The sequence below is a fragment of the Notothenia rossii genome (genome assembly GCF_949606895.1).
Source record: "Notothenia rossii genome assembly, chromosome: 3".
Taxonomy (NCBI): Eukaryota; Metazoa; Chordata; class Actinopteri; order Perciformes; family Nototheniidae; genus Notothenia; species Notothenia rossii.
The window spans coordinates 84,539,739-84,558,452 of NC_136901.1; the positions used below are offsets into that span (position 1 = coordinate 84,539,739).

The 18,714-nt window shown below is 40.7% G+C and overlaps 1 protein-coding gene across 1 annotated transcript in view; it reads right to left on the minus strand.

Annotated features, from left to right (window-relative positions):
* slit3 (slit homolog 3) overlaps positions 1-18,714 on the minus strand; it is a 228,619-nt gene that overhangs the window by 40,788 nt on the left and 169,117 nt on the right. The window contains exons 12-18 of the mRNA XM_079671338.1: positions 17,088-17,231; positions 16,382-16,545; positions 13,149-13,299; positions 10,592-10,666; positions 8,259-8,402; positions 7,079-7,222; positions 4,495-4,658 (exon numbers count right to left, since the gene is read on the minus strand). Coding sequence (XP_079527464.1) covers positions 4,495-4,658; positions 7,079-7,222; positions 8,259-8,402; positions 10,592-10,666; positions 13,149-13,299; positions 16,382-16,545; positions 17,088-17,231 — 986 coding nt within the window. The remainder of the gene's footprint in view (positions 1-4,494; positions 4,659-7,078; positions 7,223-8,258; positions 8,403-10,591; positions 10,667-13,148; positions 13,300-16,381; positions 16,546-17,087; positions 17,232-18,714) is intronic.

Consider the following 18,714-nt stretch of genomic DNA (forward strand, 5'->3'; position numbering starts at 1 on the left):
CAAAAGGGACAGAGGTGAGAGATAGAGAAAGAGAAAAGTCAGAGGAAATGAAGCAGAACGAGGGGAGGAAGGTTGAGTTAGGTTAGGGCAAAAGAGAAAAGGGAGAACAAAGAGAGATAGAGGGAGACATAGAGATAAAGACTGATCTGTAAGTATGGTACTTGGTCAATTCCAATTACATCTGCACTCAGCACTTTTAAAGAGTACTTAACAAATCCATATCAAATGACCAGAGGCAGCGAATATCAGCTTCACTGATGTGGCTCAACATCTGGCTCAGGACCTGCAGTCATGTTAAAAACCGCCTAGATTATTCTGGAGACACAGCGAGCAGACGTTGGAAGGGTGGCCTGCAACGACTTTGGAAAGTCATCCGCTATCATCTTGAGTCGTACTGCATTGCCATACCAATGTTCTTTAACAAGTTATTTAGCCAACACACATGGTAGGCTAAGGGGCGGGACATCTCTAAGCAGTTGACCAATCACAACAGAGCCGGTCAGCCAACCAATCACAGCAGACTGGGCTCTGGTTTCAGACAGAGGGGGAAAAGAGGTGCTGCAGCACAAGCAGCATGACAACAATAAAGACCTTTTTGAACATTAAAGCATGGAGACATGTCCCAGTAGAGACACACAATACAAATATGAACCTGAACAAGAGCATAACGGGACCTTTCAATGGACACTCCCATTTGTTTTAAAATTGCATGAATTGTTTAATAAATATTTAATGAGCATTTTTGGTGTGCCTGAGATCCACCATTTTATAACTGATTCTCTGCAGTGCATTTCATAATACATTTATTTAAGATTTACTTTTAATTATGAATAGGGGAACCTGCAATTTGTACATTGTTAGTCTCTTGCTTTTCATCCTTAAATGTGATGTCTTTAATCTTGCAGTAAAAAATGAGCTATGTTCCCCCCACACACACACACACACACACACACAAACATCTGAGTGATTGTAATCGTCTAACACTCAAAGATAAGAATGATCAAAGTATACAGAGTTGTTCTTGGCTTACAACGAGCTCAATTTCCTTGACACACACACACACACACACACACACACACACACACACACACACACACACACACACACACACACACACACACACACACACACACACACACACACACACACACACACACACACACAGCTTCAATCTAAAGTGTGTAAATAATTGAACTGCTGTCGAAATGTAAAACAAACTGAGCTAAAACCTTAATGAAGGATAATGAGGAATGGACACTAAGCCTATCATAACACAACAGCAATTTGAGTTTGTGTGTGTGTGTGTGTGTGCTGTATGTGTGTGGAGGGAGAGGGAAAAAAAGATTGGAAAAGCAAAAGCCAAGTTTATACTCTTCTAAGTTTATACTTGGCTGTGTGTTTGTGACTTTGTGCCAATATGCTGCAGTGACATTAATGCATGCATGGAATTATAACTATATGAGTCTTTCTATCCTGTGGCCATTTCCTCATTCACTTTGTAATTTTCTAATTGTGCTAATGTCTAAATGTCAAGCATATTGGCGTGTACGTGTGCATGTGTGGAGCAATGTGTGTGAGTGTGTGCATCTATCTGGTGTGTGTGTTGCAATTAAGTCCACATGGAGGTGAAGCCGTGGGCTGACTCACTCCACAGTTGGCTGATTGGACTAACATCTAAATGTGCGCTAAATATCTTCTCACAAATTCAATTAACTTTACCTTACCCCCGGCTGCCTCTGGAGAACTTAACAGTCATTTTACTCAGCTATAAATAGGCCGGACATGAAGACCTTGGTTGTGTGTGAATGTGTTTCTTTGCTTCTACTCCTTTGAGAACCTCTTAGAGATTTACATCTTCAGAGTACTGAGAGTTAACCGTTGCCAAATGAGATGTTTTCCCTGTTTGGTAGTTTATTTTTCTGACTTCCAGCAGGATAATTACAAACCTTTGGGGGCAGTTAGGCCTTGAGCCAAAGACATTTTAATTTGAAGTTGGTGGTGATCCAGATGTTGGATTTCAATCATCATGCAATAGTGTGCAAAGTGACTGATATGAAAAAAAAAAACCTTAACACTGATGCTAGTCTTCAGTTTTTACAAATTAATTTACTCCAATGCAAATCTGTATATTGTTTATGTTAATTCAGTGGGAATGCTGTTAACAGCATTCCAACTAACTATTCTTCTACGGACAACATTTTTATTATTATTCCGCCGGGTTATTTTGGCCCTCTTCTCCTCCCGCATTGAACATCACAGAAACTCCGTTCAAACATCAAAACGTTCAGCTCGGTCGGGAATCGATTGCTATTACTTTTCTCATTCATAACTTTCATAATTCCAGAGATACATCCCATAATACATCACATTTTTAACATTGAAGTCAATGGAGGAAATCGTCAGACTTCAACAAATGTTCATGCGACTTTAACTGCTAACTGTTTATTCATACTTTCACTCAGAAACCTCATTCTAACTTAAAAATGTTACACATCTTTCTGACATAATTCGTGTAAAACAACTTTTAAATCTGATTCTTACTTTTAGAGATATTAAACATAGTTCAGACCTTGTTTTAGAGGTTTCCTTCACATTTTAACATTAACTAGAGTGTGTGATGTCACAGCTAGAGTGGAGGACAGCTTGAAATTCGTATTCATATTCGTATTCAAATTCGCATTCATATATTTTTTTAAAACTGCCATAATTCCCAAACCCTACATTCCTGAGACATAATTTATCATGACAAAACGTAGGAAAACATCTCGTAGCTTGAAAAATGACAAATAATTAAGCAAAATAATTAAACAAAATGCTTTTTGAGGGCATGAAGTGACAAAAACGTTCAACATTCCTCCATTAAACCCCATTGTAATTTCAGACAGATATTTCCTCACGGCAGCAGCCGCACACCTTTAGTTAAACTGCCAAAAAGGCCACATTATTAAACCGAAACTACACAAAAATTACACTTCAGATACTCAACTTCCTTGACATGCTTCACGTTTTGAAATCTCAAAGATATCTGTTACGGTTCTTCCACAAAACGTTCACATGTAAGAGGCTTATCTCTCATTCAGAACAATGAAGCCTTTGATCTCTACAGAGCTCGTTAGCTCAACTATAAACACCTGTGCAATGGAACACGATGATGTCATCACTCCAACTGACATGCTCAGAGCAGCAGACTTCAGATAGCAGTGTGCTAACAGTCCAGCCGTGAAGACATCTACAGGACAGTTTTGAGATTTCTTCAAATGCCGTTGCCATGGCAACACAATGCTCGCCTTGAAACACGGTTTTCTCATAACTTCAGTGAAAATACTCATAACAGCCTAGAACTTCACAGGTTTGGTAACGATGCAGCCATCAACGCATCTAAGCGTAGTATGGGGTGTCATCAAATGCCGTTGCCATGGCGACAGATCATTCGCCATCAAGTTAGTTCACAAGTTTGCAGTTCAAATATTCTGCGGCTTTTCCAAGCCTTTTTACTTTCTTTTCTTCTCTCATCACACATTCAAGCCCCCACTGTTCATGTATAATTTTAATCTAAATTCTTCACTTTCTTCTCACACATTACATTTCAGCATAGCAGTTTAGCATCACATTTTCAGCATAAAGCATTGTATCAGATTGTATCATGTACGATGCTGATAAGACCAGAAGGACAAAGGCTTGGTTTCAGCCAACTATTTGTGTGTGTGTGTGTGTGTGTGTGTGTGTGTGTGTGTGTGTGTGTGTGTGTGTGTGTGTGTGTGTGTGTGTGTGTGTGTGTGCGCTTGGCTGTAAAATTGTACAATGAATATTAAGATCTGGTACCCTCTTAGAGTTCCTACACTCGAGCCAACCTGGCTAACTACTTTGCAAAGTCATTTTCAGTAAATGGCTTCAGCACAGCAACAGGAAATGAGAAAAGTGTAATAAATTCAAAGAAACTTAAGAGGAAAAGAGCAGTAGACTGAGATTAAAAGAGGATGAAAGGGAGATGCTATAAATGAAAAATATTGAGAGAAGAAAGAAACAAAGATGTAATGGACAGGAGAGCCAGACCACACTTTGTCCATGGCGTCAAACTTGGCAGCCAAGGCGATGGCCTAAGTTGCTAAAGGCAGGCATTGCTGCGCTAAGAGCAACGTCACCGTAGAAACCACAAGATGATGTAATTGACAGCTGCTGCTTTTACTATCCTCAGATTACCCAGTAAAGATGTGTGTATGTATCTGCTTTTTTGAGACATGGGATGCAAAGCAGTATCTGGAAGGATTGTTGAAGTGTTAAACAAAGATACAATAATCAGGACGTGACGATATTTGATTCAGATATCAGTGAAATTGTCGTGGGAACAATTGATTTTCCTCATGCAATTAAAAATCATTATAAGACCTTTATCTCACCACCCAATGCTCCACTGCAGCAGGAATTTCCAGGGTTCTCTCATATTCATTAAAATACCTATTTTCCCTTCTCCCATTAGCAGAAAGAGAGACTCACCGTCGCATGTGAAGTCCGGGGTGGCCACATCCTGGATGGGGATCTCCTTCAGGAAGGCGGGCTTCTGACAGCGAGGGTTTCCACTGACAACCCTCGTCTTCTTCAGCCACTGCCCCAGCCAGGACAGATGACAATCACACACATACGGGTTGGACAGGAGGTTACTGTGAAGATAAAGAGAGAGCGAAAGGAAAATCGTTGAAAACGGGGTCAACGCAAAAAATTAAATACACAGAAAGCTGGAGGTTCTGTTGCTGCAAAAATGTAGTTGGGGAACATACATGTTTACAATCAATTCATCACGGAAAAAAAGCTGCACACCCTTAAAATACAGGTTTTCCCCAAATCTTACAGAAATAAAAAAAAAAAATTGGTGCGCTCAGACATTATTTATATATATATATATATGTATGTGGTATATTCTACACTGAGAAACACAGAGATAGAAGTTATTTTGGTTTTTCGTTGGATTTGAAGACATTTAAATGAAAGACAAAGAGAGCAATGGAGAGAAAGGACACAAAAGAGAAAAGGTTATCATTTCTTTCTTATTCATGTGGAGTACAAGGACGATGGAGAATGGAAAGGAGAGGTGGCAGAGTGAGACATGTTGACAGAGAGAAAGAAAAGAGAAAAGGTTATCTGTACATTTTATTCATTTTTGATCAACCCTCATAGCATTTAGTTGCTTTTGTCACACTGCTCATGTAATATTCATAATGAACCATCTTTAAACTAAATGGGGGCCGAGGACGAATCAGCAGCACATACTAGACAGGCGGTATACTTAGGTACATTTTCTTCTCAGCTCACTGCCACTTCAGATCAAATACAGTTCACTGATTACTACTTCTTTCTTTTTTAAGGAGATTTAGGGTTGATACATTATGTAGTAAAACAATATGATGAATATACTGTGAAACGAAAATGTCTTTCTATATTGCTACCTTTCACTGACAATAAGTGGAACACTTTGGGAATTAAATGTAAGCATCTCAAGGACTCACACCAAGCTATTTAATGATGATGTTGTGTCTTCAAGTCATGTCAAGACATGCTTGCGGCGGCTGAACTAATCAACCTGAATGTTGCTGTTTGTGCAACAATATTAATGGTGTGCCGCTATACTGTAGATAGGGTACACGAGTTATTTCCTCATTTCCTTGTAATGAATTGACCTTGCTGCCTGGCAACCCGACATACGTTAAATCCCTTCCTTCCTTAACAATGTGTTAATCTTTTAATTAAACGGACAAACTCTATTGGAAAACAATGCAAATGGAGACTGATATTAGAAATAGTGAGAGAGAGAGAGAGAGAGAGAGAGAGAGAGAGAGAGAGAGAGAGAGAGAGAGAGAGAGAGAGAGGAGAAAAACAGAAGAAAGATAAGGAAATGAACAGAGGAAGTGTTCAGAACTAAGCTCCAGAAATAGAAACGATCCATCTTTCCTTCACAGTAAACAGCAGTAGGTTGCATGGGAAATCAAGTGTTACTGCTAGGCCAATGAAAAAGTGATGCTGAAAAAAGAATGACAGTGAAAAATGACAGGGTGCATGGTAATAGAAAATCGTTCCATTTTTGTAGTGATAATCACAAACAGCCCCACTGAGCACACCTGAGTTTGTGCAACAATGCATCCACCCATCCATCCTCCCTCTGTCACATCCTCATTTTCCCTCTCTTGTCTCCCACCTTTCCTCCCGAAAGACTCAAGGAGGAACTTGAATTGAAGATGACAGGTACACAATAGGATATGGAGCGAGAACAAAAGGCAGAACACAAAGAAAGGAAGCAGGGGAGTGTGAGGATGTGAGGAGACCTTTTTTTGGCTTGGCATGGCAAATCAATTATTTATAACCTTCACATCTAGGTGGTCAGAAGACTGGAAAGGAAAACACATAACTTTACTTCATAGCAGCTTCTGTATCATGAAAAGGCTGAACACCAGTAAACATTTGTGCACCAATGAAAGCATGTATGCTATACATACAGGCACACACATAACATTAAATAGTAGGCCAACTCATGTTTTAGTCGCAGCAGGTGTGTTCATTTTTGAGAAGATAAAAACAGGCTTGCAGATGCTCCTGCTTGTGTCTGGGTCTTTGTGTGTGCTTGTGCGTGTGCGTGTGCGTGTGCGTGTGCGTGTGCGTGTGCGTGTGTGTGTGTGTGTGTGTGTGTGTGTGTGTGTGTGTGTGTGTGTGTGTGTGTGTGTGTGTGCCGGTGGTTGCACAGATGCTGAGATAAATATAGCTTTGATAACAAATGTCCTGGGATCGAGACCAATCTAGTCGATAATGATGGAGAGCATCTGTGAGGAGAACAGCATCCAGAGAGAGACTTGTGTGTGTCTGTGTATGTGTGTGTATGTTCTGCTAACACATTCTGAGCCAGAGGGAGACAAATAGTTCAGACAAGAAAGAGGGACTAACTTTGTTGCGATTCTGCCAGATTTAAAGAGAGACAAAAATGTAATTGGGGCACAAGTTGATAGAGAATGATGGGATGAAAATTAAGGAAAAAAACGGAAAACAAGGAGTAGATGGGGAGATGGGGAGAGGGGTAGGAAAACATGAGACTTACATGGTGGACAGGGAGTGGAGGGTGGAGAAGGCTCCAGGAGCGATGCTGGTGATCCTGTTGTCGTACAGCGACAGCAGACGCACCGAGCTCAGACCCGTGAATGTACTGTTGTCAATGCAGCTGATCTGGTTGCTCCGCAGCATTCTGCAAACACACAGCATGTATATTTAGTAAACAGATCTTGATATACAACATATAAGAAAGGGCCAATAATTTCTAAAAGGCAGTCGTTCTGTTTATCCTTTTCCTGAAAATGTGTTTATTGAAAAAGTTGTATCTATAATAGACAACAACAACAAATTCAGTGTACACACTTTGGCTAGATAAAAACAGACGGACTGAAGATAAAAGAGCATAACCTATAATGACATGAACAAAAGATAAAACAGAAAGCAAGGGGAAATTCAAACCAGTCCCCATAGGACCATCATGACAGAGACTGTAATATGACATTAGCTTTTGACACACAGTCATGTGGGACCAGGCTAACTGAGTTAGTTAGCATTAGCAATCTCTGGGAGAGGCTAACCTAGTTAGCAAAGCTATTACTGGACCAGGGAGCCTCTTAACATAATACAGAGACAGCCATGATGCCATTAGAGAGTCATTAGCCGGCATATATGAACATGATAGCATTAGCTAGTCATTACGGAGAACACACAGACAACATTAGCTCATGGTTGCATACACTATCCTGTAACCCCTAATTGGACGCTAGCCAATTTATGGTAGGAGCCCAAATTAGAAGAACAACAAATGCTGTCATTAGCTTTGATTCCAGTGTGAGTGATTAAACAATCCTGCTGCACTCTTTAAAGTCTGCAGGAGAAAAAGTTAGTCAAGTCCTCCATAAATTAAGTGTGGAGGGTTTAAGGCACCAGAATAACGTTTGCTGACCATTTTGAAAGAAAAATATAACTGACAGGACAACTAAACTATAAAAGTGGCTTTTATGTGATTTCAAAGCTCACAACAGTTAACTTGGATTTGTTCTCAGAATGGCAAGTTTCAATAAAATCATTTACATATTTGTATTCATTAGCGTTAGCATTCTGAAAATGGGAGCAACTTTAAACTTGCTAATTACAGGTAGCGTCATTTTCTTTACAAGCAAACCACTACCGACACAACTGAAGTGCTGAACACACACACACACCCACACGCAGTAAACCTGACTTACAGAGTCTTCAGGCCGATGAGTCCTTTGAACATGCGTCCCTGCAGTCCAGTTAGCTTGTTCCCTGTCAGCAGCAGCTCCAAAACTCCACCCGCTCCATCAAACGCACCTTCACGGATGTCTCTCAGCTTGTTATTACTCAGGTTACTGCATGAAAGACAAAGATGTACACATGTTGCAGTATTTGATATTTAGGTTTTTCTGCTTGTGTTTGTTTGAACTACAGTACATGCAGGAAAGCCTATGATGTCATATTTCCAATTTAACTGCACTGATCAATCATGTTTCTTAACAAATACATATTAAATGTTCTTTCCATCTCAATGTCCTCGTCTTGTACACTAGATATTTTGATAACAGCTTCCAGCAATGGCCATAACTTTCTACACTATGAAGCACATTTACACACCCACACAAAAGAGAATGAGACAAGTGGTCACAGGCAACTGAAAAGGATTGCAATCTCTCTTCCTTGCGCACATAATGAGAACAATTTAAATGAAAAGGGAGCATTTGGTCACAGAGACAATAACTTGAGATGATAGCTATCATAACTACTTTAGCTTTCATTCAAAGCTAGTTTTGTGTTTCCTCTTATCAGCTTAGAAGAGGAGAGGAGGAAGAAGAGAGGAGACAAGGGGGGAAGAGCAGAGAAGGAAAAGGATGGACAGACAAAATACAAAAATAAAATATACATATGCAGTTAAGTTTGAAATATAATAAAAGCAGCAGGGCAGATGCAAAGGATAAGAGAACATGTGAGGTGAGGAGGAAAGGAGATGAGAAATAGAGGGAAGGAATTGAGAGCAGGAAAATGGAAATGAGTGCTACCCAATCTATATCGTCAGTGACACTGCTAGATGGTTAGCAATTTCCTCTCCAATAAATCAACTTCTGGTTTCAGCTCTGTCTTTCTCTATCTCGCTCTGACACACACACACACACGAACCGAGAGGAGGTCGTAGATAAGGAGTGACTGTAAATCTGAACCGAAGGCCCATCTTCTATTCCCATTTAATATTCGCTTCCTCCATTTCTCCCGCCCACCCTTCCTCACCCTCCATCTCTCTCTGCCCCTCCCATCCTCTTTCTTGTCCTCAGCCACTCTTCTTCCTGCACTCCTGTCTCTCTCAGTTTCACTCTTGCCCTCTTTGCATTTATGTGTTTTTACACTTTCATCTTCCCTTTTTTCCTCTTTAGATCCTCGCTTTCCTCCTTATTTTCCCCTTTCCCTTCCATTGCCTTCCCTCTATCACCTGTCCCTCCATTTCCTGACTCTTTCTTAACGTCCTTCATCCCTTGTCGCTGTCCATCAACCGTTTTTAGCTGTTTTTGTCCAACTGTCTAATGTCAGTCATATAGAGCAGTGGTTCCCAACCTTTTTTCCCAAGAGCCCCCCCAAATGATTCCTGTTGGAAGTTGCGCCTCCCCCCCCCCCCCCACACACACACACACACAAGGGGGGGGGGCGCAACAGCGGTAATTACAATTTAAAAGTCTCAAAAAATGCTGCAACTACTATCACAAACTGGATGAATGTGATGTATTTTGTTAAAGGAGGATGAAAGCGTAATGAAGGAGCACTATTGGAGTGACTTTGATGGTTATTGGACTCAGGATTCATTCATTTGGATTCCCGCTGTATGAAGAAATTAAAGGACGACGCAAGTGGAAACAATTCACAAAGGGATTCAAATTAAATTACAACTTCAAAGTTGTAAATAATCTACAAAATGGAGGGGACCGATCTGATCGGAGCAACTGTGACAAATAATCCAACTGAAACTGGCATCGACAATGACTATGTTTTAAAAATGTGCTTATCCAGACAAGCCTGGTTTTGACACTTTACGGACAGAAGAAACATTTCTATTAAAGAAAGAATTGTACATTGCTGTCTTTTTATGCCTTTAATAGCTACTAACTTGAATTGTTATACAAATTAATTAATCAATTATTTTTTATATGTTATTGTAATGTAGAGACAAGGCTTTTAGTGACAATCATGTATTGCGTTACAATTATATAAAAAAAAAAAAGGAAAAAAAAAAAAAGTCTAAATATGATATTTGGCCTCAAATCATCTGAGGCCTGGCACCCCCCCTGCGATCTTTGGCGGCCCCCAGGTTGGGAACCACTGATCTAGAGCCTTCATCTATCGGCCATATTAAGAAAAGTGTTAAGACTGGAAATGAGCAAGATCCAATTATTAAGATCCTCATTAGCTCACTTTCAGAGGACACAATTTATAAATGCATGCATTATTAAATTAATAAATACATGTAAAAAACACACTTATTGAAGAAATGCTTGCTTCATAATAAAAGCATACATACATCTTCTTCAAGTTTGGCAGCTTCTTAAACGTCCCTGCAGCCTCCAGTATGGCAATCTCATTGTCGTTTAACCGCCTAGAGAGGGAAAGATAAAGGAAGTGAGTTAGACATTTTTCTTTCATGAAACAAACTGCACGCAAATGAAGATGCGCACACACACACAGCAACAAGATGGAGAGATAAAGGCTGCAAGTTAGGGGGGAATGACCGCGTGAAGGTTAAGAGGCCTTTACTGACTGCTGAAGTATGATTTGCCGAAAAACCAGAGGAGGGAGAAGAGAATAATTAAACATGTTGGAGAAGAGGAGAGCAATTCATCTTTTCTATACGGTCATCAATACCCACACTGCCCTAAGCACAGAGAACAGTTTGAGAGGAAGGAAGCCCAACATCTGCTTTATTGAGGTAATTTGTACTAAAAGGGTGCTACTAAAAGGATGCTTCTAGGGTGTGTGTGTCAAAGTCAAAGTCAGCTTTATTGTCAAAATTACTACATGTGTTATACATCCAGAAATCTCGAGATACCGTTTCCCGCAGTCCCACAGTGTGACATATATAAAGCAAAACAAAAAGGGCCTAGATAAACGGGGTATACAATTTAAAATGTTAATAATATATTTAAAATGTTCAAAGTACAGTTTCAGTGCAGTAGCAGCGGAGATGGGCAGAAAACTGACTGGCGCTGGATGAGGGAAGGTTGTGTGTGTGTGTGTGGGGGGGGGGGGTTAAAGTCCAGGACCATTTGGGGCAGGGGGGAAAGGTGGGAGGCAGTGTGTGTGTGAGTTTGTGTGAAAAAGGCAGGAGACATTGAGGATGGGAAGTGAAAGTTCAGCTGACACTTTTTAATGAGATACAGTTAAAAATCGATCAACCTGGATAAAGCCATGCTGAGAATATACATTGCGAAATCCAAATCAAAGCGGTGGCAAAACATTTATAATCGTGTGATCCATCTCTCTCAGAATATACACATGTATTGAGTCCAAATAGATATTCTAAGATTCTTGTATGCTTATTGAAGACTTTCAAGGCCAAAGCCGGAGATGGATTTTCTGTGGCTAGTGGGACGAGTCACAAAGAAAGACAGAAGAGAGAAGACATATATAAGCCTTCAGCTCAGCAACCTCCCATGATTTCCCCTGATAAGGCAGGTTACAAAGGGGACAACTGTTGGTGTGTGTGTGTGTGTGTCTGTGTGTGTGTGTGTGTGTGTGTGTGTGTGTGTGTGTGTGTGTGTGTGTGTGTGTGTGTGTGTGTGTGTGTGTGTGTGTGTGTGTGTGTGTATGTGTGTGTGTGTGTATTTGTGGCCTTGAAAACCCCTCTGGTTGGTTGTGTTGTTAAGAAAAAGGCAAGAAAAAGAGAGAGGGTGTCGAAAAGAGTAGAAACTTTGATCTGCCCTCTAACCACCCATGAAGGACAAAGTTTATATTTTTGACATGAAGCACCATGGGATCAGATAGAGGGGGAATAAGAGAGGAATGGAGGATACAAAAGTTCACAGAGGGAAACAGAACTAAAGAGAGCGAGAAAGAGGAATTGGGAGCTAATGGTCTGTGGTATACTGACATTATTATTGATCTAAAGTGGCAGCCACGGTTGAATTCCCCATTATACACCTCCATAAGCAACCGTCCTGTATTGGTCTTAATGCTGCACTGGTCTCTTATTCTGCAGCGTTTCTCCATTAGTAACACAGTGATAGCCATGTTAGAAGCTTTTCGTCCCTCACCTACATTTTAAAGTTGTGAAGTGATTCAACATTATAAGGTAAAACTTTTCCTCCGGCTCGATTCCTATTTCCGTTGTTAGAAATGTTAGCTTATTGAATATTCGATCAAATGCCAGGTGTTGAAAGTAAAATGGTGCTTGCTACACTTTTCTTGTGTTCCAGTTTGGACTCACTCATTTATTTTTCTTGTATATCATCCTAACACAAAACGTCAGCACTCTCTTGTATGCTAACATGTTTGCTTCAACTAGCAGATTAGGAGCACACAAGCTTTAACCTTTTTTGCAATCAGGTTACGGTATTCCTTTTGCGTGCTTTCTGTTGCTCCCGTTCCATTTTTCAGCAGTACAATGAATGATCCATTGGACTGCTCAGTATTCTATTGTGAGACCCTTCGCCAGACATGATGATGGTTCCTTTGGGACTTTGAGGGCGATGGAAAAGACTGCTGAGTGGCATTTTGGTCCCAGAGCAAAAAATGAAAAGTGACATTTGTGGTAGAGCTCTAAGAGAGGCGGAAAGACATCGGGAGGAAGGCAGACATGTGTGCGTGCATTGCATATTTGAGCATATCTTTGCATGTATGCGAGCCTATCTACTTCTAATGTACCTGAGTATGTTTCCATTTGTATTTATGGATGTTTTGGTGTGTGCATGTGCCTGAGAAAGTGAAAACTTCCTGACAGGTCTGTGGCATGAAGTATAAGGGTTTGCAGTTTCAGGTTAAAGCAGTCTGACACATGGCTTTTAATCTGACATGTCAGCGTGTGTTCGCATACATTAAACTGTACGTGTGTTAATGTTAAAAAGGAAACACGGCTGACTTACAGGTCTGTGGTGTGGTCAGGGATGTGTGGAGGTACGCGGGTCAGTTTGAGATTAGAGCAGTCGACCACAGTGCCTTCACAGCGACATTTCTCAGGACAAACCAGGTCCTGGAAACAGTCCCCACTCAGACGACTACGATAGTCCTCCTGACCTGCAGAGTCAAGATGGAGGGGACGGACAGAAGAGGAAGAAAGTGACAAAGGAGAAATCAAAAACAGAGTGGGGGGACAAACCAAAGGATTGGCCGCAGGTGGAAAGGGAAAGGAAGAATAGCCAGGTGAATTAGGTCAACAAAAAGAATGGGAAGTAGAAAGCAAAAGAGGGAAAAAGATAAAGGGTAAGAGAAAAAGACAAACACAATGGTTATTCCATTTATATATGAAAAGACAATACCTTATAATAAAGGCAACATGTTATCCCAACCAACATACACTTGTACATAAGATCACATGAATATTAGGAAGTATCCGTTTGCACTGCCAGGTTTTTGTCTAATCTGTTTCCTGTTGGAATTCAAATGTACTTTGGCTTTAATATTCACTGTAAAAAGGTTGTTAAACATATTTGCAATACATTGGTGGAACTGTGTGTCCTTCATGTTCTTGATAAAACAGGCAGCAGCGGTCCTGATCACAGGGCTGATGCTGAAGGGTGGGGGACAAGGCTTCAACTATAAATGAAAGTAATAAGCATGTGGTTTCATAAAATCATTTTGTTCATAAACATGGTTTAACCCCGGATGTTTCTTAACAAGGTAAGCCAGAGACCAATACTATTATTTGGACATATTGTGGGCAGATATTATTTATGACCGTTAGTGCTTGTGAAACAGAGCTGGTTTAAATCATGCAGCAGTTGTATTTGTGCACCACAAACACGTTTTAAAGGGTCTCACGGATATCATTACCCCTCTGTCTCTCTTTTCAACCTGGCTTGTCTATCTGTTCTCGGTCAATTTAACTTTTTCTGTTTTTTGCCAGTCTCCTGTCAGACTGCTTTTTGATTGGCACAGAATACTTGTTCTTTGATTCTCTGTCTCCACTCTTATGTGCTTTCTCGTCACTGATAAAGAACTAAGACCACCTATGCATCTGTTACGAGAATTGGCTGCTTAGCTAAATCTTTGACTGCCACAAGCACTGTTGGTTGGCAAGACAGAAAGTAAAGAGTAGGGCAGCGAGTAAGGTAATAAGGGGGAGATGGAGAGCAAATCATGTTGGGTAGGGACTCAGGATTTAATATTACTAAAATAAAGAAGGAAAGGGGAGCGGCAGACAAAAAGCAGGTAGAACATAGTGTGGGAAGGTTTGTAACAACAGTCTACTAACACACCAACAAAGAGTTTAATCAGACTGAATCCAACACATGGTGTTTTATTGAGTTTATCATGCATTTGAGACCCTAAAAAGACACTTCAACACTTTCCATAAGAAACAACATTAGTTAAAAAGAAAACAGAGCTACAAATGTATGTTGGCAGTTGAGCATTCATGAAGGATGTTTATGAATGCCTGACATAATTGATTAGATTGGTTATCAATGTAAATGTATTTCAACCACAGTAAGAGTCCCATGTATCAAAAGCCCTACACATAAATACAAACAAACAGAGGTAAAGAAGTAAACCCTTATTTTTTGCTCCAAGGCGCGTGATTGGCTGGGAGAGGCAGGTGGGAGTGTGCTCGGCGGTCCCTGGCGCTTGACGGAACCATGTGATGCCACAGTAGGCGGGGCCACATGGTTAGATCAAGCACAAGAGACAGCTGCACGAACCAATCAGAATGCAGGTCCTCACAGGAGGAAGGCGGGGCAACAGAGAGCTGCACCAATCAGTGAGGGGGGCGGGGTCCATACAGGATAGGAGAGGCAAAGAACAGCTGCAGATCAACCCGCCCACCAAACGAAAAGTCCACAAAGGTCCAGAGAGGAAGAGGAGATGCAGGGAGAGGAGGCATGGGACTGCAGAGAGCGAGGGCCGAAGCAAAGAGCAGCCATAACCAGCTTCAGATTTGTCATCGATATCTTTATTAACTCCATGGGCAGAGCACTAACAAAAAGGGTTAGCTTACCACTGAGACCTTCCATGCTAAACTTCAAAGCATAAAAGTCTTTACCAATTAATAGAACTGGTGATGCTACTCACTTTGTTCCCGCTTCAGGCTAGGACAAATCATTTTAGCTAAAAAAAAGAAGGGGTGAAAATCTAATATCCCCAAATGGTCGGTCCTACTCTGATGGAAACAATTGATTTAGTGCGTTTTGTTTGCCTTTCTGTTGTTTCTGCTGTTGCATTATTCTTTAGTGTCATGCTCCAAATAAAACAAATATGTGCAACAGAACGTGACTCCTAGCTGCTTTTATACAAACAAATATGTTGTTAATTATAAAACATTAAATAAATAAAACCCTTCAACAAACCCTCATTAGCATATTTTGTGGACATCTTTTTTATTTTTTGGCACAATCCCATTCTGTCTAAGGTTAAAGTGATTGATTAAACACAGTTGACAAGGATGCTCCTCTATGCTTCCTTGTAAAACCAATTATTAGCTTTCAACCGCCACAGAGTTTGTACAATGTCTGTAAAGGGGATTTCACAAATCTATTTCCCAGTGATCCATAAAAAGGCATTCAATTAAGAAAGAGAAAACAGCATGAAGAGCCACTGCTGAGAGACTGGGGATGTCAAGTAGACGGTCCTACACAGACACAGTCATTCACACACTCACAAGTGGGCGATCACAGTCTATAGCCAGTCTCCGTGGAGTTATTATTGTGCTGCTCCAGTATACTGAATTGGTCTGTGTTGTAATTAGTGAGACCCATGGCTCGCATCAAAGGAAATAACAGCAATAAAATATTACCACAGAGAGACAGACTTGCGTTTGAGTGTGTGTGTGTGTGTGTGTGTGTGTGTGTGTGTGTGTGTGTGTGTGTGTGTGTGTGTGTGTGTGTGTGTATGTGTGTGTGTGTGTGTGTGTGTGTGTGTGTGTGTGTGTGTGTGTGTGTGTGTGTATGTGTGTGTGTGTGCGTGTGTGTGTGTGTGAGAGAGAGACAATAAATGCACATCAATTTCCAATTGCACACATAAACCAACATGGTTTTCAAACTACAACTATTAATAACATTTTATTTGGCAATCATGACATGTTACCTTTCACCTGATTAGTGTGAATGTTAGTGCAAGCATTTCATTGTGTGTGTGTGTGTGTATGGATGAACTAATTTCTTACCTGTGCACCTGAACTTCTTGCCTTTCACCTGGCTGATGCGCTTGTTAGCCAGCCTCCTGGGATGGCTGCAGCGCGCTCCGCTGGTCTCAATCGGGTTGTCGAACAGGTAGTCTGCCAGCCACTTCAGGTGACAGTCACACATGAAGGGATTCTGGGCCAGATGACTGAGAGAGAAAGGGGATGATGGGTTTGTCAGAGGACAAGGAAATATTCGGACTGTACGGTTACTGCAGCGTCTGATCTAAAGATGCAAAAATAGTCATGATTAAACTGAAACCAAACACTGTAACATTTGTCATACTGTAGATGTGAGACCTTGGTGCAGACAATAATTCCACTTGGAAAAGCCAAGGGGGAAAGTTTTCTATTTCCAATTTTTAAAGTAAACTTAGGGCAAAACGTTGAAGTATTGTACTCGCAGTTCGATTAACAAGTGATAGGGCTAGGGCTACAACAGAGGCGGCCAGGGGTCAATTGGCTAGTTTTGTCAAATTACAGTTAAATCAAAATGTGTATTCTCGAATATATTACGAAGAAAAACAGCAATATATCACGTTAAAGAAGAAGGGACCGGAAGTACTGGCCATTTTATTAGGGAACGTCTTAAACCAAATAAACAATAAACCAATTACTGAAATACTTGCTGATTAATTTGAATTCTTGCAGTAAGTTTAAGAAAAACTCCTTAAAACCTTGTTTTACTTACAGAGTCTTGATGGAGCGCAGAGGGGCGAACAGTCCTTTGCTGATGGTTTGCATTTTGTTGTCGTACAGCGACAGCAGGTTGAGGTTCTGCAGGTCTTGGAAGGTGTTGACTCTCAAACAGTTAATTTTGTTGGCATTTAGCAGCCTGAAACACAATCAGGAGACTTTTGTTATTTATCCGTTTTTCTTTTACCTATTCAGCTTCATTAACTCAACCACAAACAAAGATAAACACACCCACTGATAAAGAGGTACTTCATTTTTCCTAGCAGCATCTACTGCGGAACCACTATTTTATTTTCTCCCCTCTCCTCTTCTTGTTATCCTTCTTTCTCTCTCCGTCCCTGACCATAGCCACAGTTGTGATAATATTTTCTCTGGCCGTGATACAGTAGATGAATCAGAAAATTGCGGTTTTATATATTTCCCCTTATTTCTCGGAGCAAGGGAGGAACATCTACTGTTATATCTTTGTTTTTGATGGGAGAGACAGATGGCAAGGGGAAACAGAAAAGAGAACGGAAAGACAAAGTAGAATGGAGTTTGGATGGAGGAAATAATGGAGTGAGAGTGAAGGGACAGGCCAAAATGTAATTTTGAGTGACACAGATATACAATTAAGTGAAAACGGCTGGCAGACGAAATGGAGGAGTGAGAGAAAGGGAAATGAGAAATGTGATAGAGGGATTAGGTAAATGACAGGAAAGGTTTGCACCTACACCCTTTCCTACATCTCTCTTTCATTCCTGCACTTCATTAGCGCAGACTTGACAGCTTTTTCCTGTACCTCCATCTCTCTATTTTCCACTTCTTGTCCGAATCACTCTCAAACTTTTTACTCTTTTGGTACAAAACACCTCTATTAATTCCTTCCTTGTTTCTTTGTTCCTTACACTCTCGTTCTCTTCTCTTTCTTTGTCTGACAGGTGACTAACTTGGTGCTGGTACATCATCTCAAGTCATCTTAACGAGCGCTTATACTTGCACAACCTGCTTTCTATACACACACACACACACACACACACTTATAAAGGCAGATACACACAAACACACACACGCTGCTCTGCGACATACCCACGCCTCATTAGTCAGCTCACAGGGGGAACTAATTACTTGAAACTGCACCAGTAAAATAAAGCAGCGCAGACAATATAAACAGACCGGTAGCTATACAAAGCAATAAACTCATCTTTGTCACGGAAGGTTGACAAACTGCTTGATTCCCCAGTGAAAGATAATTCATAATTTAAAATGATGGCACTATATAGGAGAATAATAGCTACTTGAAATTCCTGACATACTGACTGACATTATTCTTCCATCAGCGGAGAAATATTTAAACATGTTTGCCTCCCTACGCCTGCTGAGCGAGCGCCAGCAGGCAATGTCTTTGTGGGATTGACCAATGATGTGGCAAGACAGGAATATTAAGTCGTCAATCAGTACATTATTTATTCATCCATTGAAGCAGCTCAACATGCAGAGAACTGGTTTTGAATTATCCAATTAAGGCATCAAGTGTTTAGGTATAAGCAAACATAAAGCATTTTAGAGTTTAACATCATCATGACAAGGTGTGAAGGGAATGCTTTTCCAATGCGGGGATATTAACTGTTAATGATGTCATG